The 24875-nt window shown below is 43.6% G+C and overlaps 2 protein-coding genes across 2 annotated transcripts; both read left to right on the top strand.

Moving 5' to 3' along the window:
* Positions 1-3024: 3024 nt before the first annotated feature.
* On the top strand, positions 3025-8634 carry vgll2a (vestigial-like family member 2a). Its single transcript, XM_077553256.1, has 4 exons — positions 3025-3238; positions 4762-5026; positions 6783-7289; positions 8491-8634. The coding sequence occupies exons 1-4, from the start codon at positions 3146-3148 to the stop codon at positions 8532-8534; spliced, it is 909 nt and encodes a 302-aa protein (XP_077409382.1). The 5' UTR covers positions 3025-3145; the 3' UTR covers positions 8535-8634.
* A 5333-nt stretch (positions 8635-13967) lies between these two features.
* Positions 13968-24114, top strand: adcy3b (adenylate cyclase 3b). The gene is made up of 20 exons (XM_077553426.1): positions 13968-14627; positions 15776-15925; positions 16196-16365; positions 16679-16790; positions 16893-17020; positions 17173-17331; positions 17455-17614; positions 17711-17812; positions 17936-18012; positions 18091-18249; positions 18773-18860; positions 18940-19056; positions 20106-20371; positions 21294-21375; positions 21469-21627; positions 22391-22537; positions 22720-22839; positions 22907-23033; positions 23258-23382; positions 23530-24114. The coding sequence occupies exons 1-20, from the start codon at positions 13968-13970 to the stop codon at positions 23707-23709; spliced, it is 3288 nt and encodes a 1095-aa protein (XP_077409552.1). The 3' UTR covers positions 23710-24114.
* The last annotated feature ends 761 nt before the right edge of the window (positions 24115-24875 follow it).

Here is a 24875-nt window from a genome sequence, read left to right as displayed (position 1 = left end):
TTTGGTCCCCCTAGCAGACCCCTTTTCCCCCTTCTGCCCGCACCGGTCTCTCTAAAACTCCCTTTTGGTCCAATTTGACCCCCTTTGGTCCCCCTAGCAGACCCCTTTTCCCCCTTCTGCCCCCACTGTCTCTCTAAAACTCCCTTTTGGTCCAATTTGACCCCCTTTGGTCCCCCTAGCAGACCCCTTTTCCCCCTTCTGCCCCCACCGGTCTCTCTAAAACTCCCTTTTGGTCCAATTTGACCCCCTTTCGTCCCCCTAGCACACCCCTTTTCCCCCTTCTGCCCCCACTGGTCTCTCTAAAACTCCCTTTTGGTCCAATTTGACCCCCTCTGGTCCCCCTAGCAGACCCCTTTTCCCCCTTTTGCCCCCACCGGTCTCTCTAAAACTCCCTTTTGGTCCAATTTGACCCCTTTTGGTCCCCCTAGCAGACCCCTTTTCCCCCTTCTGCCCCCACTGGTCTCTCTGAAACTCCCTTTTGGTCCAATTTGACCCCCTTTGGTCCCCCTAGGAGACCCCTTTTCCCCCTTCTGCCCCCACTGGTCGCTCTAAAACTCCCTTTGGGTCCAATTTGACCCCCTCTGGTCCCCCTAGCAGACCCCTTTTGGCCCCCTTTATCCCTGTTTGGGTGCTGCTGCTCCTGTTGTGGCTGTTGACAGCTCCAGCTGTCTCCAGGCCCGCACGGTCGCCAAACACACGCCACCCACAAGTGCGCCGCTTCTAATGTAGCAACATAGTTGAGCACAATTAACGCTTACAAGGAAGTAAGCATGAGTCAATAAAATGTCCTCCGTGCCATTCAAGGTATGCGTTTGTGTGCGTGCGTGTGATTAATTAGATCCGTTAATGAATATTTCCCGCCGGCGCGCCCGCCTCCTCCGCCAATCGGGCCGAGCGCAAACAAACACAGCGAGAGGCATGCGAGGCATGCTCTCGTCTTAACGAGCCTCGCAAACAGCTTGCGAGACGCGCCCGCTATGCCGATCGGAATCTCGACAATCCCGGCCCGCTCGCACCCGACGCCTTCCTTGCTGTAAACGCACTGATTAGCGCTGCTTGCCAACATCACTTAGAGTGAAATGAAGATGATAACCAAGAAGGGCGCATTTTGCTTTTTTTTTCGAAATGACTCGAACCCCCCCGCTGCGCCGCAGGGACATAAATATTGGGACGCGGACAGGAAGTGAAGAAAATGTAGAGTCATGTTCGTCCACTTGCAGTCTTGTGGGACGACTTTCCGCTACAAAGGAAATGGGGCTGAAAGATAGTAAAAGCGACCAAAGGGGAAACCAAAGAAGGGTTCGAGTTTTCCAAAGAAAAAGCGATAGATAGAAGTGGAGCGGAGGGGACCAAAATTGGCTGAAAAGAAACCAAATAGAAAATGAAATCTTTATTCTTTGAAAGTGCTTTTTGAACTGACAATCTCAAGTGCGCACACGCGCACTAATGGGCGCGCGTCCTTGGCGGTGATGCGCTGGTGGGCCGGCGGTAAATGTGGGGGGTCACGGTCGTCGGGGCTTTGCCGTCTTGGGCTGAACCAAAAGAAGAACAAAGAATGAAAGATGAGGCAACAATCGCGCACGCCCGCTCGGGATCACCAGCCACGACAATCACGCGCAACAAGCAACGTGCCGGCAAAGAAGGAAGGAAGCGTGGGGGGGGAGGGGTGGAGCAGTTGCCATGGGTGGGGGGGCGGGGGGGGGGGTTAGCTAAGAAGAGGGAAGACGAGGTCAAAGGACGTGAAAAGGAAGGTGGACGAGATACGAGCTGAGAAACAACACGAGTAGAGACCGCATTTGCGCCTGGGTCAGAAAAAGACTGCATTACCCACAATCCTCCAGGGCAGGTGGACGATTGATTCATCCGTCTGTCGGTCTGCCCGTCAAATCTGATCAGATCTGTCTGTCTGTCTGTAGAATCTCACGTATGTCCGTCCGTCCAACTGCCTGTAAAATTGCACTCCATCCATCCATCGATTCATAAAATCTTATCACACCTGTCTGTCTTCCCATCTGTCTCCAAAGTCTTATGAGATCTGTCTGTCTGCCTGTTTTTCCGTCATCCATCTATAAAATCTTACTAGGTCTATCTGTCAGTTTGTCCATCTTGCCGCCCGTGCATAAAATTTTATCAGCTCTGTCAATCTTTCATCAGAATCTCATCTGTCTTTCCATCAGTCCGTAGAATCTCATGAGATTCGTCCACCCAGCTTTTCACCAAATCGGATCAGATCTATTTGTCTGTCTGTCCTTACGTTCATCCTTAGTGTCTTATCAGACCTGTCTGTCTGTCCATCCGTAAAGTCTTCAGATCTGCTGGCCCGTCTATCTGTCTTTCCATCCACCTAGCCATAAAATCTCATCAGATCCGTCAAGTCCGACTGTCTGTAAGAACTTAATCAGATATGTCTGTCTGTCTGTATGTTTGTCCGTCTGTATGTCCATCCGTAAAGTTTCACCAGCTCTGTCAATCCGCCAGAACTTAGCAGATGTGTCTGTCTGTCTTTCCATCACTCTGTAAAATCACATGGGATTCACCCATCCCGCTTTCCGCTCAATCTTATCAGATCTATAATGTCCGTCTGTCCTTCCGTTTGTCCCTAATGTCTTAACGGATCCCTCCATTTAGCCATGAAATCTTATCAGATCTGTCAGTCCGGCTGTCTGTGAAAACAGATTCATGCCCGTCAGTCCGTATAACCTTAAGGAAGCCATCCATCCTCCTTTTTGACAAATCTTATGAGATCTGTCTGTCCGTCCGTCCGTCCATGTGGCCGTGAGATTGAGCTCTCTCTCCTCTTTGGACTGCATGAAGTCGCTGTCCATTGTAAGTGACCCTGCCAAGCGCATTGAGGTGGAGCCGGGCCTGTGATTGGAGGGCGGATCCCCTGCTGGAGGGGGCAGGGGGGGTGGGGGGTCTGGTTCCTGGGCCCTGTATGGCGGGTGGAGGGGGGCCGGGCCCCCCGGGTGGGTGTGAGTTAAGTGCCGCTGCCGCTTAGTTTGCTGAAGGACTCGGCGGCGTGCAGGCAAGAAGAGAAGAAGAAGAAGAAGAAGAAGAAGAAGCGTCTCGTCTCGCCGGCGTCTCCCTCGGCCCGCCGCCGACACTCCGATGACGCCCGCCGTCCCGTCCTGGTGACACGTCCGCCATGAGCTGCTTGGATGTGATGTACCAGGTGCTCGGAGCGCAGCCTTACTTCAGCCCCTACGCGCCGTATCACCACCACCAACAGCAGCAGCAGGTACGTGCGCACGCACGCACGCACACACGCGCGCGACATAACTTCACTTGGAAAGCAAATTCTTTTGTCGCAAAATGTGCTCAACTTTGACCTAAAAAAAAAAAAAAATCATATTCTTTAAAATGATGTGAAGTTGCTTTAACGTTATTATTGAGTTATTTGTAAACATGCATGACTAAATCGGCTAAATCAACAATATGTGACAATATGACATTATTGTTAACATTTGATCTTCAGATATTCAATTCAAAAGATTATGCTTTTTGGTCATTGCTTACTTCAAATAATAAATAATAATAAGATTTGTTGGATTTTTAAATAAATAAATAAATAAATAAATAATAAGTTCTTAATAATGATACCAAAACCAGTTGTTTTTTTTTGCGCTTCCTTCTTTTAGTGCTCATTTAAAGATGCTCCGATTTTCCTGAAAAAAATTTGAATTTCACTTCATTCTAAACGTCATTTCAAATCTTTTATGATTTCATATTTGCCCGCTAGTGTTTTGAAAGGTCAATTCGTCCAAACAGCCTGTTTGATGATAAATGTCATTTTTATACACTTACTTACACTCAAAGTTGCTCGCGCTCAACTTTAGGAAATGTTATGTCGTTTCATATTTGCTAAAAATGACAGATTTTCTTATTCAAATGTCCACATTATTTTTGTGTCTCTAAACTTTCCGCGGCTCTCGCTCGACGAGGTGATGTTTTGACCTTTTGTGCGCTTTTTCTATGTTGTCGTCTCCCATCGAATCTTCATCACGCAAGTAATTAAGTACTGAAAAATATTAACGCAAATGAGGCGGCCGTAATCACAAAATCTGAAAGCGTTGATTTTTTTTTTTTTTCATGACTTTTTGAAAAGCGGTCAACTTTCCGCATAGGCTGCTTTAATTGCATAATTAATTTATAACTCCACGTGTATCGTGTAGAATGTGCTTTTGATTCAAAAGGGTTATTATAAGATGTTTTGAGGTAATTTTTGGTCGAATTAAAGCGTCTGAATAGAAGACACACACGGGTTGTTAACCTTTGGCAAGCAAATATTAAATGAAGCTCAAATGTATCATTTTAGTCTGTATGATTTAATATGAATATTATTTATTTATTTATTTATATTTATAACGTTTTTTAAGGCTTGTCAGAGGGGCTTTAGCGTTTCCAAATTGGCTCAAGGACCCCAATTTTTCAATCATTTTTTTTACTGACAATGATCAATACATGAATTGCATTCACCTCCTCGGTGTTATTTATGTTGACGTGACGACAACGTTGAACAAATTGCTAACAAGAAAATGACGCCTCACAATCCAAATCCAAGCATTTTTATTGTTTGTATTATTTTGGGACTTGAAACTCAAATTTTTGGCGCTTAGCCCAATTTCAAACCCGAGTTTGAACACACACACACCAACCCTGGATTAGGATTTCAAAATAAAAGATTTCTATTGTTTCAAATAAAGGTCAAGTTAGGCTCTAAAAAAAAAAAAAGGCTGAAATTGTTCCCATTTGTTGTGGCAGAAGCTGCCCCTGAACTCCAAAATGCAAGAACCGCAGGACGGCGCCCGCCTGGGCCCCCCCGGGCCCCCCACCATCAAGGAGGAGGACAAGGAGCTGCCCCCGGGGGCCGAGTACCTGAGCGCCCGCTGCGTCCTCTTCACGTATTTCCACGGCGACATCAGCGCCGTCGTCGACCAACACTTCAGCCGCGCGCTCAGCCACGCCTCCTCCTCGTCCGCGTCCGCGTCCGCGTCGTACCCCCCCAGCAGCCACAAGACCCTCAAAGGTACGTGTGGACGATATAGCCTTAAAACTGTTTTTCAGCATTTTCGTTTCCCCGTTTTTGGACTTGGCACAGCCAGTGTGAGCTGATTCAGACTGGTGTGGCTGTTTTTAGAGCGCCTCGTTGTTGTGGCATGAAAAAACCCCCACAACAATATTCCAGCTCCAAATGATGCGCCTATAAAGGAGGGAGGGGCACAGTGCGGGTTTGGAAAAAAAAAAAAACTCATCGGTTACATGAATAGAAGAGACAACGACTCCATTTTTGTTTAGTCGGTAAAATGGTCGATTTTTGCCTTCTTATATAAATGTGATATTTGTTGACAAAAAGCAACATCGTTGAAGGAAATGTTATGTTTGTTGACTAATTGCCTCCTTAACCTCCCGAGCGAGCGCGTCGGCGCAAAAATGACTTTTGCGAGCTCTAAGGTTACCAATTGTCATATTTTCAGCGTAACACGAGCGCGGGCACATACAGCCCTGACCTCCCCCAAGGCCAAACGTGTATAGCGTGTCGAAAAGGGGGATGTTTCTGGATAGAAAAAAACCAAAAAAAAACCACTTTTGCTCACATAAATCATATTGCCGGAGAATACAATGTCCACTCGAGTGCAATCATTCTGTGGGGGAAATGTTGTTGTTGACCGCAAAAGCGGTTTCTATTGTCGCCAAAAAAAAGTCACGGGAATGTTTTTATTGGGGGGTGTCAAAATTAAGGCGTTAATTTTAACGCCACTAATTTTTTTTAATGTGCAATTAATGTCCCTCCCTTGGAAAACCTGTACTGGGGAAATTCCAGTCACAACATAGCAGACACGTCCACGTCAAAATTGAGCAGCAATAAATGTAATAATAATAATAATAATAATAATGCATATCTTTGTGGTGACTGACTCAAGTTGTATTATAAAAGTTACTTCATGTTAAAGATTAGAGAGCTCTTAATATGAAAAGAAAAATGCTGAGCTGTCACCAAAGTCTTACCAATGCAATAATGCCATCTAGTGGCAGAAAAATGGCCAACACAAATCAATATCACACTCGTTTTTTACAGTGCAGTACATCTTTTTGATTTTAACCTAATTTTATGAATTATGATGACTAAAAGATGCAGACATATTTTAGTTAGTTTAACATTTTTTTCCCACTTTTATGTTAACAAGAGTATGAAAATTATTAAAAAAATATTGTATTATGCATTTAGAACAGATAAAAAATTTGCCATTTATCATGAGTTAACTATTGAAGTCATGTGATTAATTATGATTAAAAGTTTTAATCGCCTGTCACCCCTATTTTTTATATAAATATTTAATCATAAAAAGGCAGCATTTCATGTTTGTTTGTTTTTTAATGGAAATACAAAACAACTCTTTAGGACCAAAAAGCGGAGAAAACAAGTTTCCTGTGATTGTGTTTCACTGCCACACATTTATTTATTTTTTGCCAAGTTTTTCAAAATAGTAGGTGGGGAAGAGGGTCTTACCTGGCTTGTTTGTTAAATTGAAATTTTCTGTCATGACTAACAGATTCCTGTAGATGGCAGCATTTGCATCACTTCACAGCACAGCTTTTAATGAAAATTATTTATTCACACAAAAAAGGCAAACGATATGAAATGAGAAAAGAAAAATTATGACCCAACGCGGATTGAAAGAAATCTGGGAACAAAAGCCAAACAAATTGATTGGTCGACACAAAGAGCAGGGGAAAAAAATGTTTTGCTCTAAAAATGTAATATTTTAAATTGTTTTTTTCAGATGGATCGTTCCCGATGAGCCAAAGAAATTTCCCGCCGTCTTTCTGGAACAGTTCCTATCCGACCGCCGTCCCGTCCTCGCTGGCGAGCGCTTTGTCGTCCCCCCACTCGGAACTCGCCTTCGCCACGGGGGACCCGTACGCCCCGTCGTCCCTCCACGGTCACCTGCACCAAGCCGGCCCCGACGCCTGGCACCCGTCCCACCCGCACCACCACCATCACCACCACCATCCTTACTCGCTAGGGGGCGCGCAGGGCTCGGCGTACCCGCGGCCCGCCGTGCACGAGGTGTACGGCGCCGCCTTCGACCCGCGTTACGGCTCGCTGCTGGTGCCGTCCGTCAGGTCTCACCATCGACTGGCGGCCGGCGGCGGCGGCGGCGGCGGCGGCGGCTCGGGAGCGCCGGCGGGTAGATCGCCGTGCGACCTGGGCGGGAAAGCTGAGGCGGCGGTGGCGGCGGCCTGGGGCGGGACTTTCTCCGGAGAGATTGGACTCGGCATGGACGCGGGTGAGTAGTTACGCACATTTAAAGGGGGTTAAGGAAATGTGTTTTTTAGTTTGCCATTTAACATTTTGTTTGGTAAAATGCTCTCACCAAAATGGCCGATTTAGCATAATAGAGAAAAGAATTAAAGGAAGCAAAGCTATAAATTCAAAACACATGAAAACAAAGAAGCTACATTAGACCACAATTTTTTTTTTTAATTTGGATCATAAAATTGTTGATTAATGCTTAAGATTAAAAAAAAATGAACCCAGCATTTGTGGAATCTGAATTAATCAGCAAAATCCGGCGGCCATTTTGTCACTTGCAGTCGACTGGAAATGACATCAAGAAACGACCAATCACGGCTCACCTGTTTCATGTGCTTGGTCATGTGACGTTCGCAAGCTGACTGATTGATTGGTCATTTCCTGAGTCATCGTCAGTCGACAACAAATGACAAAATGGCCGCCCCCGAGATGGATCGAAACGTTTCGATTTTGCTGCTTTATTAAGTCGTGGCATATAAATACGTTTTGCCACAACATTTGCTCGTCAAAGACCACAAAAACATTAATATTTGTGACATAAAATGTATGTATTGTAAATGACATTTTTTTTTACCATTATAGTTTATCGTCATAACGTCTTAATTTAATGGGACAAAAGTTTGAAACACTGTATTAGTAATCAAGCTAGAGCTAGCTTGATACACAATTTGTGTTGCTAATTTTCGCTAGCTGCTAGCTTGTTTGCGGCTCACACAGGAAGTATGGTGGCCTTTAAGGGACTAAAAGCACGTTCTATAGTCTGTTGTATAATTTTTATTGTTATTATTATTATCATTCAACACTACAGTTAACCATTTGACTAATTAGGTTGATTTCATCAAACTGTCGGAATATTTTGCTATTAAAAATGATTCTGTTGACTTAAAGCAGGAGCCTCGAAATGTGACCTGCTGGTTTCGTGCCGCTTTTGTTGTGTCAAATGCGTCATCTCGGAATGAAAACAGAACGCGGGCGGCCGCGTAACGAAACAACATCGGCAATGAATTGAAGACGGATTCCGCCGCCGCCTGCTCGGCTCGGCTCGTCTTACGCGCCGAGCAGGCCCCGGCCGGCAGCTGTCGGCGTCCCCATTTGTGTCACTTTGCGCTTTCATCACCTTTTTTTCTTTCTTTCTTCTTCTTCTTCTCCTTTATTGTCCGCTGCTGTCCTCTCAGGTCTGCAGACGCAGGACAAGAGCAAGGACCTGTACTGGTTCTAGACGCGTTGTTCCTCCTCCTTCACGCCACAAAAAAAAAAAAAAACGGCGCAGATGAACTGACTGACGCTCTGCTTGCGTGAGCCTGCCGTGACGCTTGAAAAGTCGAGAGTGGCGGCGACAAAGGGGGGGGCTGTGAAGAAGACACGAGCAAGGGCTTGTCCTGCTTCTAGAAACCTTCCTCCTTTTTACGCCGCTTCAATCTGACTGAAAAAAAGGTTTAAAGGTAGCGCCGGTATAATTCTGACATCGTCCCTGCTTTTTTTCCCTCCCGTAAACGACTTTAACTTGGAACGGGGGCTTGAACTTAACAGCGTGAAAAGACAAAAGGCTGATTTCCTGTTTCAACTCCGCGCGTGAAAGTCGCGCTTTGTACAGTTTCTCACTGTCAACAAAGATCCAACTCAGCCCCCACCCGCCGCCCCCTTAACACTCTTAAGCTGCCTCCTCGCAGCTCCCCCCCCCACCATGAGATGGACTCTTTCCCGCCGCAGAACTTACTCATGTCCACTTCATTAGACCATTTGGACTAAAAATAAGCTTTTGAACGATTAGCCGACGAGTTGATGAGTCGACTGGGACTTCTCAGAAGAAGAAAAAAAAAAAGTGATTTGAAAGTGGTAAGAATGTGAACTTCACCCCCCCCCCCCAGTGAAGGGGGGGGGGTGAGTTTTTCGGGAGAGTGCCACTGGGCTATTTGGAGCCACTCGCCCCCCCCATGCAGCTGTCAACGACAACTGCTCGTCAACTTAGTGCACACGTATGCGCACGCACACACACACACACACACGCGCGGTTGTAAATGGTCATATGTGAAGTTTATAAATGAGAAGCGTTTATGGCAGCTTCTGTGAAACTCCCGGCAGTGTCTTTTTGTGTATGTACATGTCCACGTATGTTGCATGTGTGCGTCCATCCAGTGCGGCTGTGACATTGTAAATATTTTTAATATATCGCCAAAATGTGGCAAATCCCGGCGCGTTTGTGCGTCCGTGTTGCTTTATTGACAAATAAATCAAGCGATGTCGACTTGTGTTGGGTTCAATATGGCTTCTTTTGTTACAGTTGTCGTCATTTGAAGCAGAAAGGGCAAGCGCGCGGCGCTTTGAGTCCGACAATTCCGCGCGACGCGTTCAGACGTGTTCTGAGCAAGCAAAAAAAAAAAAAAAATACAATTTTCATCATGAAGGCAAATGAGCATTTTGTTCCGGAGGTTAACAGAGAAAACGTTGCAGAACCAGCAGAAACCATCGGGGGCAGCATTGAGATTGGCAGCAAATCATTTTTTTTTTTTAAATGAGCTCAAATAAAGGTCAAAGTTCAGTGGGTTGGGAGGAAAATGTCATAGTTTGATTATTTTGACAAAACATGATATGGCAAAGAATTTGACAGAATCATGTTTTTAAAATTTGAGGAAAATGTAGTCATTCCAAGAAGAAAATTTTAATTAAAAAAAAAAAGTAATGCTATAATTGAAGCAACGTGTTGTAGTATTATGATAAACAAATTACAAAAAGTTCAAACTTTATAAGAATCTAATAGATTTATGAGAAAAGATGATAATGCCTCGAGAATAAAATAGCAGTTTTGAATTCTGAATTTTTCAAGAATAAAAGTCTATACTTTTTAAGAAAATATTACATTTTCCACAAGAAAAGGCACACTTTTTTTTTTTTGCAAAAAATTAGTTCCAGAAAAAAAGAGGAAAATATTTTTAAAAAGTTAAAAAAAATTGAGAATAAATTAATAATCCAACAAGAAATTAATTTGTAGGTTTCTACTACATAAGAGACATTTTAGAGAAAAAAATATGAAAAAAGTGTACAATTTTAGAAGATGAATTAGCATATTTTTTTTTTTATTTAGTCATGTATTTACAATATTAAAAAGTCATTTTTGAAAGTCAAAATGCTAATAGGAAACAAATCAGATTTGTTGTTTTTCAAGAATTTGTTATAAATGTTGAGAGTTAAAAATAAATAAAAATCTTACGCAATCGAACGTGACTTAAGTGTTTTTTTTTTGGGGGGGGGGGTTACGTGCTCATGGCCGTCATGTCGCTCGGTGGTCGTCGGCGTTGAAAGCCTCCTGTTCTTTTTCGTGTGATGTCGGCCATGAAAGCGCGAAGAAGGCGATCGGCGCGGTCGGGTTTCTCGCGCTCCCGACGACGTTTTCAGGCCCGACCGAGCGGAACCCGCCTCGCACAATGGACGCCCGCCGTCCGTGCGCATTCCGGGCATTTCTACACGCTGCTCGCTTGCTACGACGTGAAGAAGCATCCATTTGTGGTGAAACACAATCAGTAGCTACTAGCTACGCTCATTTGGGGGGATTTTTTTTTAGAAAAATGTCATCAGCTCAGAGGCAAAGAAAGAAAAATTACCGTGCAAAAACAGACCAAAAAAAAGTCAAATTATTTTTATGTAAAATGCAATTTTTTTAATTTGCAAACAATCTCAAAAAAGTTTTATGGGGTTTTTTTGTCCTGTAAAAATCTTTTTTTCCCTCCTTTTTTTTAAATTTAAAATTACATTTGATTTAATGAATAAATTCCAAATCTTTTTTTTTTTTTTTTTAGAAAAGGTCAAACTTGTGGCTGTCCCATTTCAGTGGTGTAACTTCAGATGATGTTGGCCTCGCGGGAAGTAGCTGAGTGTAAACAAACAAAACTTTGGATGGACATGTAACCTGAGAGGAAGCCCACCTTGAAACCCCAATGCAAACCCCCTCCCCCCACCTCTTGGACCCTTGGCCCATTTCCTGCCCACAAGTGTCAACAGGTACCACCGGCCCTCGGGCTCTTTGTTTGGCTGCGCGTGTGTGTGTGTGTGTGTGTGTGCGCGCGGTTCGAGGAGCTGCCGCTTGAAGTGACACAAAGGTGAGCCGAAAGAAAAAGTTGAGGATTTTGTCCGCCTTTTCTTGTATGTTTTCAAAAAAGTAGCCTGAAGGTGAAAGATCCCGAGGTCAGCGCTTTAATCCCAACAAAATCCCCTAAAATGCACTCAGTGAGCACACAAAATATAAATTTTAGGGCAAAGAAGTTTTGTTTTTTTTAATTCCCAAAAATGAGTCTTGAAGGAGAAATCAACTGAAATTTTGCATTAAATTTGCATCTTACTAAGATCATGTGTATTTTTATTTTTTTTTTAAGTTGTACGCATTTTAAAAAATAAATAAATAGAATAATTGTTTTGAAGAAGAAAAAAACTCTTAATTTAACAAGAAAAAGTCAGCGCACAAACAATATATATATCGCTGGTGCCGGGCCGAAACCTTGTAAGTCACAATTTGGCAAATGTCATATTTTTCTTTTTTTTCTGTTTTATTTAGTCTACACGTGTGTGCGTGTGTCATTTTTACGAATTATTGAACCAATCAAAAGTACTGAAAATGGAAACATAAAATTTGGGGGGTGAGAGAGAGGGAGAGAGAGAGAGACAGGTGCACATAGTTTGTGTCATTGGAAGCCAGATTGATGGAGAGCCTCAGAGCAGCAGGATTTGCTTACAGTCGTGCTCGCACACCCAGACAGCTGAGTACTACTCTCTGAGTAGCACTACCACGACTGCTCTTCTTTTTGTAACCACATGAGGAGGAGAAGCAGCTGAGGGAGCAAAAGAGTCATCTCTCTCTCTCTCTCTCTCTCTCTCTCGCGCTCTCGCGACAAACACGCAGTTTTCATTTTCATGTATTTTTGGCGCTCTCTAGTGGTGGAAGTGAGTACGGCAGCTTCGCGCGTGACGTCATTCAACAGTAAGACGACACAATTTCCTTCTTTTAGATCGTATCTATAAATAATATTTGCACACTGAATACGATTGATTTTTGTTGTCTTTTACAAAAAAAAAATACTTTGCATTCTACCGGAATTATTCAACTGTATACAAGCGTCCAAGTTTTCATCAAACGTGATGGTTAAATTAGACAACAAACACTCTCAAATGCCGTGGTGAAATATCATTGTTGTCCACTCGGGGTCGCCATTGTCGCACATGACTGTTAACACACAGCGCCTCAAACATGCGGACATCCATCGTACGTTTGTTTGTACACTATTATACTTTCTTTTAATGCGGTGTTGCTAAACCTTTATTGAGCCGTGGCATATATTTTACATGAGAAAAATGATCAATCTAAAAACACGCCCACCCGAAAAAGGTCACAAAATGTAAAAAGTGGTCAAAGTATGGTCAAATAAAATAGCTTACGCTATTTTTGTATCAGCTTATGTCTAAAGCTTTCAAATTATATAAATAAATAAATAGTATATACAAAAACAACAATATATGGTCAGTACCTGTACAATAAAAGGTACGGCCGTGTAAACGGCAAGCGCTGACCGTTCATAACATATCCTTCAAAGCAGCTCATATAATGAAAGGAATCGCCATGGTGACAAGTCATTGCAGTCGCTGTCGCACCCCTTGGGGTAGGGACACAAGGGGGGGCACAGTGGATCTGCAGAGGCTGAGCAAGTGCCGGTGGTTATTTTGTAAATGTATTAAAGTAACGATATCTTTACAGTGGTTTGGGTGTGGTCACGTGTAAATTCCGAACATAATCCACAGCGTCGTAGTATTTATTCTCGATTTTGTCCCTTAAGCTCTCGAAGAGCGTCGCGACGATGCTTTTGCGCGCCCCGTCGCACCGTCGGTGTCACATTTCCCAAGACGCGGCGGTTACTTTGGTTTCACGGTCGCAACAGTAACAGAGGATGCGAAGAACGAGGCGGGCGGGAGAGGGAGGAGACGAGGAAGAGAAATAAATACAGACGCAAATAAGCAGATGGACGGCAAGTGTTTTCCAGATGGCGCTTGGTTTCGCATCGTGTCTTAACAGTCTGTGAAGGAGGTACGGCATGCCGAAGGAAACACACCCGTGGTTCGAGATCTTGTTGGTCGACTATGGCAGAGTTACAGACTACTGCTGCCAAAGGGAAGGCGCCGAGATGTATTTTTTCCTGGATTTCCTATGAAGTTTCCTGAGAATGTTCCATTATTGAGGACTTCTTCATTCAAAGCTGAAGCTTGGACGAGTGCACCTCTGAGAGCGGACGCATGGCGACTTCTCTAATAGTTTCGGATTTGAGCACATCCATCCAGTCATTTTTAAAAGTGCTTATCCAGTTTGGAGTCCCTTCCGAGTCAGAGTGGATCCCGGCTGACACGGGAAAAGGGGCGGAGCACACCATGGACTGATCTCAGGACTGCTACATGGAGACACCTCATGACTTGGAGTCTTCATGAAACCTTCCAGACATGTTTTTGGATTGTGGATGCAAGGAGTACCAGAGTAGAACATGCAGACTCTACGCAAAAACTCTTGAGATTCAAACCCAGAACCCGGGGCACGATTTCTAACCATAGGTACCAAGACTTGAAGCCCCTTAAGGAGCATCCGTCCATTGCAGTATTGAGTACTTGAATCCCAGTCAGAATGTCCAACAGGGTCTGTCACGTAGACACGGAGCCACCTGCGGAGTTCCCCATTGCCTACCCGGGTCAGACTGCAGGTGTCACAGCAGCCGCCGGCGATGTGATGCTCCTCCAGCCCAGCCGCGGCCTGCTCCGGACCGTCCGCACCACATTCACCCCCGACTCCCTGGAGAGACTTTATCTGAGTTACTTCCGCCGGCAGAGGCAGCAGAACATGCCGACGTTGATGACGTTCGCCGCTTTCTTCAACGGCTTCGTCGTCGTCATGTGCGCCGCCGCCTACAGCGAGCACAAGCGGGCCACGGTGGCGGTGGCGGCCGTGGGGCTGGCCGCAGACGTGGCGTTCCACGAGCTGTACCGGCGGCAGAAGCTACCCAAGTCGGCGGTATCGCGAGGGGCCGTCCCGTACGTCCTGTGGCTGACGGTCAGCATCCACGTGCTTTGCTACACGGGCCTCAACTTTCAACACGTCTCCCAAGCGAGCGACTCGGTGGGCTGGCAGGCTTTTTTTTCATTCTCCGCCTTCCTGACTCTGCCCCTCAACCTGGCGGCCCTGCTTCTGCTCTCGGGTCTCTCGTGCGGGGTCCACATCCTGGTGCTTGGACTGACTGTGGCGCAGAGGCTTGGCAACAACTTGCAAGGGCCCGTTCTGGTCAGGCAGGTAAATGTGCTGCTCTCTGACAAAACTCTAGGCTAGGAAATACTTAATGAGCAAGGTTGTTTTAGTTAACTAAAACTAACGAAATCACTAAAACTAAAATTCAAAACACATTTTTGTTAACGGAATAAAATATAAACAAAAACAACTATATTTTACATTTACAAAACTATCTATAATTATAGTGAAAATGTCCTTAGTTTTCGTATTTGGTAATTAATTTAACACTTGAGCCTCGGAGGTTGATTTTAAATGTGATTTAAGTATATTTATTTCGATATTAACTCTATTTTTTTTTTAATTATTTAATTTATTAACAAATGAAGCTTACAGAAAATTGAAACATACAACTGGACGGTACAAAAACAAAGCAGTGAAAACCATTTCGGCATTAACTGGAATAAGGACATTTGAAATTGTCGCACGGAAGTGACGTCATACAGCAGCAGCCAATAGGAAAACAACTTGATATGAGCCGAAAACGCAACGCTCAGTAAGAAGTGCGCTACTTTTTTTCATTTACATGGTATTTATTAAATCTTGCACACAAGTAATACACTTTTTTTTTCAAACGAAGACTAATGGTAATGTAACACGTCGTTTACCAATGTGTATTTTTCTTTACTTGACAATGACTAATATTTTTGGGGTGAATTACTAATTTTGTTATTGTATTTTAGTTTTACGTGCTGAAGTGTTTTCTTGTACCGCGTATATCATGATGAGCGCAAGGGAGAGAGAGGTGCGACCGAGCGAGCCTCGTACAAAAAAAAAAAAGACGAATAAAAAAGAGACTAGCTTGAAATCATGCCCTGCCGAGTTTGGTTCATTTAACACGGAAGACGCCAGATAAAGTCAGAAACTTAAGGATTACACTAACTAACTAAAACTAAACAAAAACTAAGCATTTTTTAAAGAGCCGCCCTGAAAACTAATTTAAACAAATTATATTAAAAAAAGAACAAAACTCAAAACAAAATTAAAAAGTAACTATAATGAAATTTCCAAAACTATAAAAAAAAAAACCCTGGTGGAGAGAGGACTCAAATTTAAGTCTCTCTATCTGTTTGTCCATTTGTCCTGAAGTTGGTGATTCTGCTTTTGTAGCCTGACTCCGCCGTAGTTTTACTCTCCGGTTGCTTAAATCCCAGCTCCTGGCCAACGTGATGCTGTACCTGTGTGCAGCCGCAGTGGGTGTGATGTCATACTACATGTCTGACAGGAAGTACAGGACGGCCTTTCTGGAGGCGCGTCAGTCCCTGGAGGTCAAACTCACGCTAGAGGAGCAGAGCGCCCAACAGGTGATAACATTTATACACACAGGGACAGGAACAGGAACGCCCTGTGCCTGTCACTTTGTCAGCTTGGTTGTTCAGAGACATGATTGTTTTTACCGGCCTGACTCTCTTTGGGGAACCTGGCCCAGAAAAGATTTACAACTAGTGTTACATGGTAAAATTCTGGAAACTTTTCCTCACTGGTTTAGCTAGCTAACTAGCTAATACTTAGCTGGCTAGCTTAGTACGCCTGTATACGGTAAACCGTGAAGTATTTCCACTCTCACCACGCAGGAGGAGTTACTGTTATCCATCCTGCCCAAACACATTGCAGATGAGATGCTGCAGGGCTTGAAGAATCAGGCCAATGAGAACGAAGTACAGCATCAGCAGCAGCAGCAACAGCAACAGCAGCAGCAACAGCAATTCAACACGATGTACATGTACCGCCACGAGCACGTCAGGTGAGCTCCGACCTGCTTTTTTGTTTTTGTGACTCATTTAGGGACCGGAGTTTGGATACACAATTGTTTGACGGCAATCCTTTTGCAGCAAACTGGATGGGCCGGACAACGAGGCGCTCTAAAGCGACCATGCCAGCACGAAGCTCCTTTCCTTACACTAGCTGTCGTATCAGACTTTAAAATACTTTTTTTTTTAAAAAAATTTTTATCTTGCCTTTCCACCTTCTCGCTGTGACATGCACGCACTCATGGCTGACAACGAGGCACTCTAAAGCAATCGCAGCAAACTTTCAGCTAATCGTTGTTGTTACAGCATCCTGTTTGCCGACATTGTGGGCTTCACCCAGCTCTCGTCCACCTGCAGCGCACAGGAACTCGTCAAGCTGCTCAACGAGCTTTTCGCGAGCTTCGACAAACTGGCCGAAGTGAGTTTGCGGCGGCGGCGGCGGCGGCGGTGGCGGCGGCGGCGGCGGCGGCGGCCCGATAACGTGACTTCTATTCAAGCTTCCTTTCTCGTCCTCTCACAGCAACACCATCAACTGCGAATCAAAATCCTGGGCGACTGCTACTACTGCATCTGCGGTCTTCCTGACTTCCGAGACGACCACGCCGCCTGCTCCATCATGATGGGACTCGCCATGGTAGAAGCCATCTCGTGAGTGGTCGCCATCTAAAATGTTTTGAATGTCATGTTTAGACTAGTGAGGTCACATATAACATATTATTGTCAAGGAATGTTTAAGGTTGACTTCCACTTTAAGGACTTGGCAAGAAAATGGAGACTCTCTGCTTTCTTTCCTGTGTCAGTTACGTGCGAGAGAAGACAAAAACGGAGGTGGACATGCGAGTGGGCGTGCACACGGGAACCGTGTTGGGAGGAGTTCTGGGTCAGAAGCGCTGGCAGTTTGACGTTTGGTCCACGGATGTCACCGTTGCCAATAAGATGGAGTCTGGAGGGATTCCTGGGTAAGAGACGCTCTTGTTGACTTGCCGTCGTTTTAGGTCTGCCGCAGAATAGCGCCACCTACTGCGGAGGAGGACTTACTCAATGTCGGCTTTTTTCCTTTTCTATGCGTTTCTGTGCTGCAGTCGAGTGCATATTTCCCAGAGCACCAAGGAAAGTCTCCACGGGGAGTTTGAACTGGAGCCGGGCAACGGTGGCGAGAGGTGCGAGTACCTGCTGGAGAAAGGCATTGCCACCTACTTGGTTCTGGTTCCTAAAAACAAGGCAGATGAACTCAATCGAAAAGTGGGTGTGCACGCCAGGACCTTCTTGTTTCGGCTCAAAATTTTGATCCCAGGGCTATTCAATTAGTTTAAATTGTTTCTCTTTGTCCTGTCCCAGAAATCAAGTGTTGTGTCTCCCAGGAAGTCTTGGCAGTTGATAAATACGACCTCAAACGGGAATGTAGCCTCGTCATCCCCGGTCTCGGATTCGCATCAGGAGGTAAATCACTACCTGCTTCCTGACTTACACTCTCCTCATGATGACCAGGGGTGTCAAATCCAGGTCCAGGATGTCCACAGTTTGGCTTTAGACATCGCCAAACTCTTCTCGTCCTTTCCTCAGAAATACCGCTTGGTTGGTGAGCAAGTGATCAACATGCGACTCCAGCACGAGCTCCTGGAGAGAGAAACACAGCAGATGTGAGAGCAAAGATGATCATAACTCACAAGTTAAAAATATGGGACTACTTCACTCCTCCATTTTTCCCGTTTCTCCAGATTAAAGAACCGGATCCATCCCGTCTCGATGCGCTTTGTGGACGGCAAGCTGGAGGCGCACTACTCCTCGGAGAAGGAGAAACGCAGCGGGGCGGCGTTCTGCTGCTGCGCCATCGTGTTGCTTTTCATCACTGCCATGGAGGTCTTCATTGACCCACTGTAGGTCCGCTACGAAAAACTGTTTCAGCATTTATTCTGAATCCTTGAGATCCAGCTCACTAGCTAGCTCCCATGGTGCTGGTTCTCCTGCTATGGAGCTAGCTAGCTAGCATCGGGGGCTAAAACCAAATTGTGGCAGGGTTTTGACTTTCAGGTGCTCGCTAGCTTCCTAGCTAGCTCCCTAGCTAGCTCCCATGGTTTACCTGCTAGGGAGCTAGCTAGCTAGCATCTTGTTTTATTTTCCTTTTTTGCTAAAGCCAAACTGTGGCAGGGTTTTTTTCTTTCTGGACCTGGATTTGCCACCTCTGTTTAATCACAAAAGAGTTTCAAAGATTATGTCAGAGATGCTCAGAGCTCAGGCAACGACCAATCACAGCTCACCTGTTTTCTGAAGTTGAGCTGTGATTGGTTGTCACCTGAGCCCTGAGCAACATTGATGTCATCTTCAGTCAGCCGCAAGTGACAAAATGGCCGCCCCCCCCTCAGAGGGATAAAAATGGCTGTCCTGTTTGTGTGTTTGCAGACTTTTGGTGAACTACGTGACACTGGCAATAGGAGAAGTTTTGTTGCTCATCCTCACTGTGTGCTCCCTGGCGGCCATCTTCCCCAAGGTAAACGGAAGACGTGAAAATATCTTGTATTCCTGCGTGTGATGATGATGATGATGATAAGTTAACAATACGATTGTAGCTTTTTTCTAAGAAGCTGGTGGCCTTCTCTTTGTGGATTGACCGCACGCGCTGGGCAAGAAACACCTGGGCCATGGCGGCCATATTTGTCCTCACCATGGCCGTCATCGCTGATATGGTAAGACATGGTTTTTACCGAGTGACATGCAGTATCTACCAAACTACGTACCTATCTTTCTAACCCATCAACCCACCGATTTATCTACCATCTTGGCACAACTTTTTTCATCGTTTAGTCAGAATCTTTTTTTCTTTTAGTCAGAATTCTGCGATTAAAATGAGAATTCTCACTTTAAAGTCAAAATTCTGAGAATAAAGTCAGAATCCTGCCAACCTTTTTTTTTTTCTCTTCATTGGCCCTAATCCTCTTCCGTACGTCAGGTCTTTCAAAAATGTACGAAAATACTTTTAAATTCGTGTGAACAGTAAATTTCAAGAAAAAAAAAAGGCATTTAAAATTCCACTTTTTTAAAATGAATTTAATTAATTAATTTAATCGATTTCAGGCTCAAAAAAGTTTTTTTTGTTAAACCCTTACTTAGTATTAATGTTGTTTTTCTTGAAAGTAAGAATAATTCTGGCGATGCAAGCCTTATTCTCGGCTTGAGCACTTGCCCCGCCCAAAAAGTCTGCGCAAGTGACTGTACCCACCAATCCACCCACCCGCTGCCAGCCTATACCTTCCTACCCGTCCGCCCACCTGTAACCCACTCAGCCACACAGCCGTCTATCCACCTATCTTCACTTGAGAGCCTTTAGGCGTGCCCGATTCTCCCCGTGGGCTCTATTAGTCGTCTATCTCGGTGCCTGCAACCTCATTTGTCAAGACCCCCACGGAGCCTGTAAAACACTCTGCTGCCTTTTAGCCACCTGCCAGGCATCAAGAAGACGCTTGAGTGAACATTGGCGACTGTCACAGAGTGAGGAAAATGAGTGAGAATGCTCAAATATGTTGATGGAAGAAAAATATCCAATTGAGCTCTATAATGTTGTACTTCATAAAACCATGGAGCTCCAGCACGGGAGTAATATTAGTCATTCTTTGCAGAGGATTAAGAATATGTCTGTGAGTTATTTTATTCTGTGACTGAAAAAAAACAACTTAAGTACAATTTTACTTCATTATGAAAAAAATGACAAGACTTCCATCGCCTCTCATTTTTCCAGCTCAGCTGCGTTCCGCCGCACTTGCTGCTGGCCAACGGCACGTCGGACGTGGCGCCGGACGCGCTGGGCGAATGCGCCGAGAACCCGAAGCACTACAGCTTCATGGCCGTGATGTCGCTGATGGCCGCCGCCATGCTGGTGCAGGTCAGCCACCTGATCAAGCTGAGTCTCATGCTGCTGGTCGTCACGGCAACGGGGGCCGTCAACATCCACAGCTGGCGGGACATCTACGATCTGTACGACTTTGTGCACTTTGCGTCATACAGGTGAGAAAGTCAATATTGAATTTATAATAAAAATCGTAACATTTAATTAATCACAAAAAAAAAAATCCAAGTAAAATATATTGTATATTTCTATTTATTATTTTTTATTAGGGGTGTCAGGTGATTACACTTTTTAATCATTAATCGCATGACTTCAAAAGTTAACTCACGATTAATCGTACATTTTATCTGTTCTAAACAATAAAATATCATACTCTTGTTAACATAAACATGTAAAAAAAAGAAGAAGAAAACTAATAGAAATATGGCTGCATCTTTTAGTCATTGATACAGTAATTTCATAATAATTTTTAAAATTGAGTTAAAATTATAAAAAGATGTACTGTACTGTAAAAAAAAACCCCGAGTGTGTTATTGATTTGTGTTAAGGTTTTGTGTTAATTTTTTCTGCCACTAGATGGCATAATTGCATTTGTAAGAAGTTGACAACAACGCATTTTTCTTTTCATATTAAGAGCGATCTAATCTTTAACATGAAGTAACTTGTGAAATTTATTACTGCAAAATTTTGACGTGGATGCGTCTGCTACGTTGCGACTGGAATTCCCCCAGTACAGGCGGTCATTAATCGCGCGTCAAAAGAACGTTAAATGAACTCAAAATGAATGCACTAATTTTGCCACCCCTATTAATAATGTGTTTCGTAATTCTGTATGAGGGGCCTTACCCCAACAGGTGCCCCAAAATACATACCTTTTTTCCCTGCCAACTGGCCAGTTACGATCGGGCACTTTGAATCCTGCCTAGCAACAATTAGCCAAGTTGGGATATGACCATGAAAAATAATTCTAGCATTACGTTGCTATAGTAAATGATACTTTTTGGCAGTCCATTTTATTTATACATGATTTCATTCAATGTGTATAGTGTGTAGCATATAACATTCATGTTCTTCTCCCAGAACATCCATGGTACCGTCTAAGTACCTGATGACCGTGATGACCATCGTGATGATGGTCAGCTTCTACCTCTTCTCCCGTCATGTGAGCGAGTCCCTTTTCCGCTTCTCACGGGACGGCCGTGGACACCGGCTGACCCGCTTGTGCTGCCGTATATTTTGTTGTGCGTGGTTGCAGCTGGAGCGTCAGTCCCGGGAGTTGTTCCTGTGGAAGGTGGGCGTGCACGACCAGAAGGAGAGGGTGCTCGAGATGAGACGCTGGAATGAAGCGCTGGTCACCAACATGTTGCCCGAACACGTGGCCAAGCACTTCCTGGGCACCAAAAAGAGAGATGAGGTGTGCGGTCCCGTCAGAGTTTTCTCTAGAGTGCTGATATACATAATTGTACTCATTTTCAAGTCTCTTAGAAATTTTTAATTAGCATCTGCCTGCCGTTGAGCCCCACGCAACCATCCTCTCTGTAGCACTAACCGCTAGGCTAAAAGCTAGGCTAGCAGCCAGTACCACTCCCGCATTTTGTTCCGTTACATTACATTGCCAGCTTGGCTACTTAATAAAATATGTCACATTTACATTCTAGCCATATTTATTTACAATGTTTTGTCATGATCTCAACCAAGAGTGACTTATATCGCCTTCACTCGTCTGTTTAGAGTAAGCGCGATCACGCCGAGTCAGTCTTAGCATAAGCTAGCAACCCAGCTTTAGCTAAACTACATTTGAAATTGTAGAGGTATGATGAGAAGTCAAACTTGAATCATAAAAATAATAAAATAAAAATCGTACTTCCAGCTAACTGCGAGTGAAGATGGATCTATTTGATTGAAGAGTTATTATGAATGTCAAACATTTGACAAGAGTTAATATGGAAACATTTGTGTGGCCCAGATTGAATTGATCGAAACAACTTTACTCATCATTAACTATCCTGCTCTTCAAAAATATACACATATATTTTAAATATCTATTTCTTTTTATGAACATTTTAATTTCTTTTTTTTTTGTCTTCAAGGAAAGTACAGTAATGTTGTGACCACCGTCAGCGATGGGGCTGTGAAAAGAGTGAATGAGGGTGGCAGACGATATGATTTAATTTCAGGAGCTGTACAGTCAGTCGTACGAAGAAGTGGGCGTGATGTTTGCGTCCATCCCCAACTTCTCGGACTTCTACACAGAAGAGAGCATCAACAACGGAGGCATCGAGTGCCTGCGGATCCTCAACGAGATCATCTCCGACTTTGACAGCGTGAGTCCCCAGCCGTCATTTTAAAACTCTACACACCCTCCTTATTCATATGCAAGGTTTTAGTGATTAAAAAAAAAAAACTTTTGCCAACTCAATTAAAAAAAGTAATAGAATCTATTAATCAACCATTCACATTAAATCAATATACAGACACAATGTACATTCACTTTTTCCCCAAACAGTTACTCGACAGGGACGAGTTCCGCAACATCACCAAGATCAAGACAATAGGAAGCACCTACATGGCGGCATCGGGCCTCACCCCAAAAAGCAGCGCAAACGGACACGGCGACGGCCACAAGGTTTGCAACATTCCGACTAATAGATCGGCGTCCTTGGCAATCGCACTTTGTTTGTATCGTCGTGCAGCCGGAGGAACAGACGCTTCTCGAGCACTGGCGGCACCTCGCGGATCTGGCAGACTTCGCTTTGGCCATGAAAGTTACCCTGGACAACCTCAACAAGCAGTCCTTCAATAATTTCATGCTACGAATCGGTCAGTATAAGTATGTGTGTGCGTGTGTGTGTTTGAGCTGCAGTAGTATTAGCATTTCCTTAACGAGGATAAAGAATATATGCCCATGTGTATCGTTGCTTATATAACACCATGATTGAGTGACTGATTGTGGACACAGTCATTGTTTTTGGCAACAGTTTGGCATGAAGACAGTCGGGATGAATTTGTGTTTTCCTACATGTTCCAATGACCCCCCCCCCCAGGTCTTAATAAAGGTGCCGTTCTGGCTGGCGTGATCGGAGCTCGTAAACCTCACTACGACATCTGGGGGAACACGGTCAATGTGGCCAGCAGGATGGAGTCCACCGGAGTCATGGGAAACATTCAGGTACAAACGGTCAACGACGTAGTACCAAAACTGACCTGTGAGAGGCAGTATGGCGCCACAGGGCATCCGAAGCTGCTGGAAAATACTAATAACAGAATTAGCAGGGGGAAAAAATGCCTTGAAGTGTTGCTTGTGTGCTTGCTCCAGGTGGTGGAGGACTGCTTCGACATCTTGAAGTTCTACGGCTTCCGCTTTGTGAGAAGGGGACACATTCTCGTCAAGGGGAAAGGCGAGCTGCTCACCTTCTTCATGAAGGGGAAAGAAAAAAACACAAGCAACGTTCTTCCAGAAACAACTCTTCCCCATCAAGTGGTGCATGTTTTTTGACCAGAGGACAGACTGCATTACTATGTCCATTTTGCTACATTTGCAGTTCATTAAATTTTTTTATTGATATTGTTCATATGCCCTTTAGTAGGGATAGATTGATTATACCTCAAAGTCGCTCAATAAACCTATGCTTAAAAATTCTAAATAATTTAGCGCTGGAATTTCTATTTATTTATTTTTTCAAATTTTAATGCCAATATTTTCCCTTTTAGTGAAAATGAATATTGGCACCAAATATCGGTTATTGCCGTCCTTGACTACAATTGGTATCGGTCCTGACAAAACCATATCGGCCTATCTCTACTCTTTAGCCTTGTTAATTACATTTAGACCAACATAATAAAATAAATAACAATTCACGTCATCTGTACACTAAAATGCTGACACTTGATTTATAAAGCGCTTGGCCATCATATATACTTTTCATTCAATTATGTATTTGTACTTTTCATTAAACAAGTTTGCACTATGTTGATGTGTTCATTTTCTTAACTAAACCACAAAACACATGATTTATTGTCGTTATTATTGATTAAATTAGTCAGGAAGTCAACTGACAATATTCTAAGGATTGTGATTGGCATTTTGTTAAAATATTAAATGTATCAAACTTGAAGCATTGACTTTAATGATTATTTTCATAACAGCAGGTTCTTGAAAATTTGTCAGGAAACTCCCTAAAAAGTGATAATAAAAATTATTGTAGTAGTAGTAATGATACTGTATTTTGGGATTAAATTAAAAATAATCGTTAACATTAATTATTTTTCTCATCAACGGACACAAGGGCACACATAAAAATACGACTTTAGTTTTAGTTCAATATAGAAATACATAAATGAAACTGTCCACACCTTTGTACTTTAGAGACATTTTTTATTATGAGTTTTTTTTTATTTTTTACATTAAATCAAAGTCGTCATGTCTGTACTTGGTTAATTTTAGTTTAATAATTTATTGTGTAAAATGTACTTACACTATCCTTGTATTACTCTTGACATGATTAGACTGCCTATATTCTTTAATTTATAAGAATATTTTTTAAATGATAAATAAATATTCGTCTATGTTTTGGGGTTGAATTAAATGCGCCATTGACTTGAATCCTTATTAATGCATTTTATATTTGTGGGATAGCAAAAAATACGAATGTACTATAATAA

The sequence above is a fragment of the Vanacampus margaritifer genome, chromosome 19 (assembly GCF_051991255.1).
Source record: "Vanacampus margaritifer isolate UIUO_Vmar chromosome 19, RoL_Vmar_1.0, whole genome shotgun sequence".
NCBI classification, from domain to species: Eukaryota; Metazoa; Chordata; class Actinopteri; order Syngnathiformes; family Syngnathidae; genus Vanacampus; species Vanacampus margaritifer.
Note: the sequence above shows the minus strand (reverse complement) of the source record. Positions and strands in the feature narration are given on the sequence as shown.

Coding starts and splice junctions, on each gene's coding strand:
- adcy3b (XM_077553426.1), top strand. CDS start 13,968: ATGTCCAACAGGGTCTGTCACGTAGACACGGAGCCACCTGCGGAGTTC. Junction 16,366..16,678: donor TACCGCCACGAGCACGTCAG/GTGAGCTCCGAC, acceptor TTGTTGTTACAG/CATCCTGTTTGCCGACATTG. Junction 20,372..21,293: donor GTGCACTTTGCGTCATACAG/GTGAGAAAGTCA, acceptor TTCTTCTCCCAG/AACATCCATGGTACCGTCTA.
- vgll2a (XM_077553256.1), top strand. CDS start 3,146: ATGAGCTGCTTGGATGTGATGTACCAGGTGCTCGGAGCGCAGCCTTAC. Junction 3,239..4,761: donor ACCACCAACAGCAGCAGCAG/GTACGTGCGCAC, acceptor TTGTTGTGGCAG/AAGCTGCCCCTGAACTCCAA. Junction 7,290..8,490: donor TGGACTCGGCATGGACGCGG/GTGAGTAGTTAC, acceptor CTGTCCTCTCAG/GTCTGCAGACGCAGGACAAG.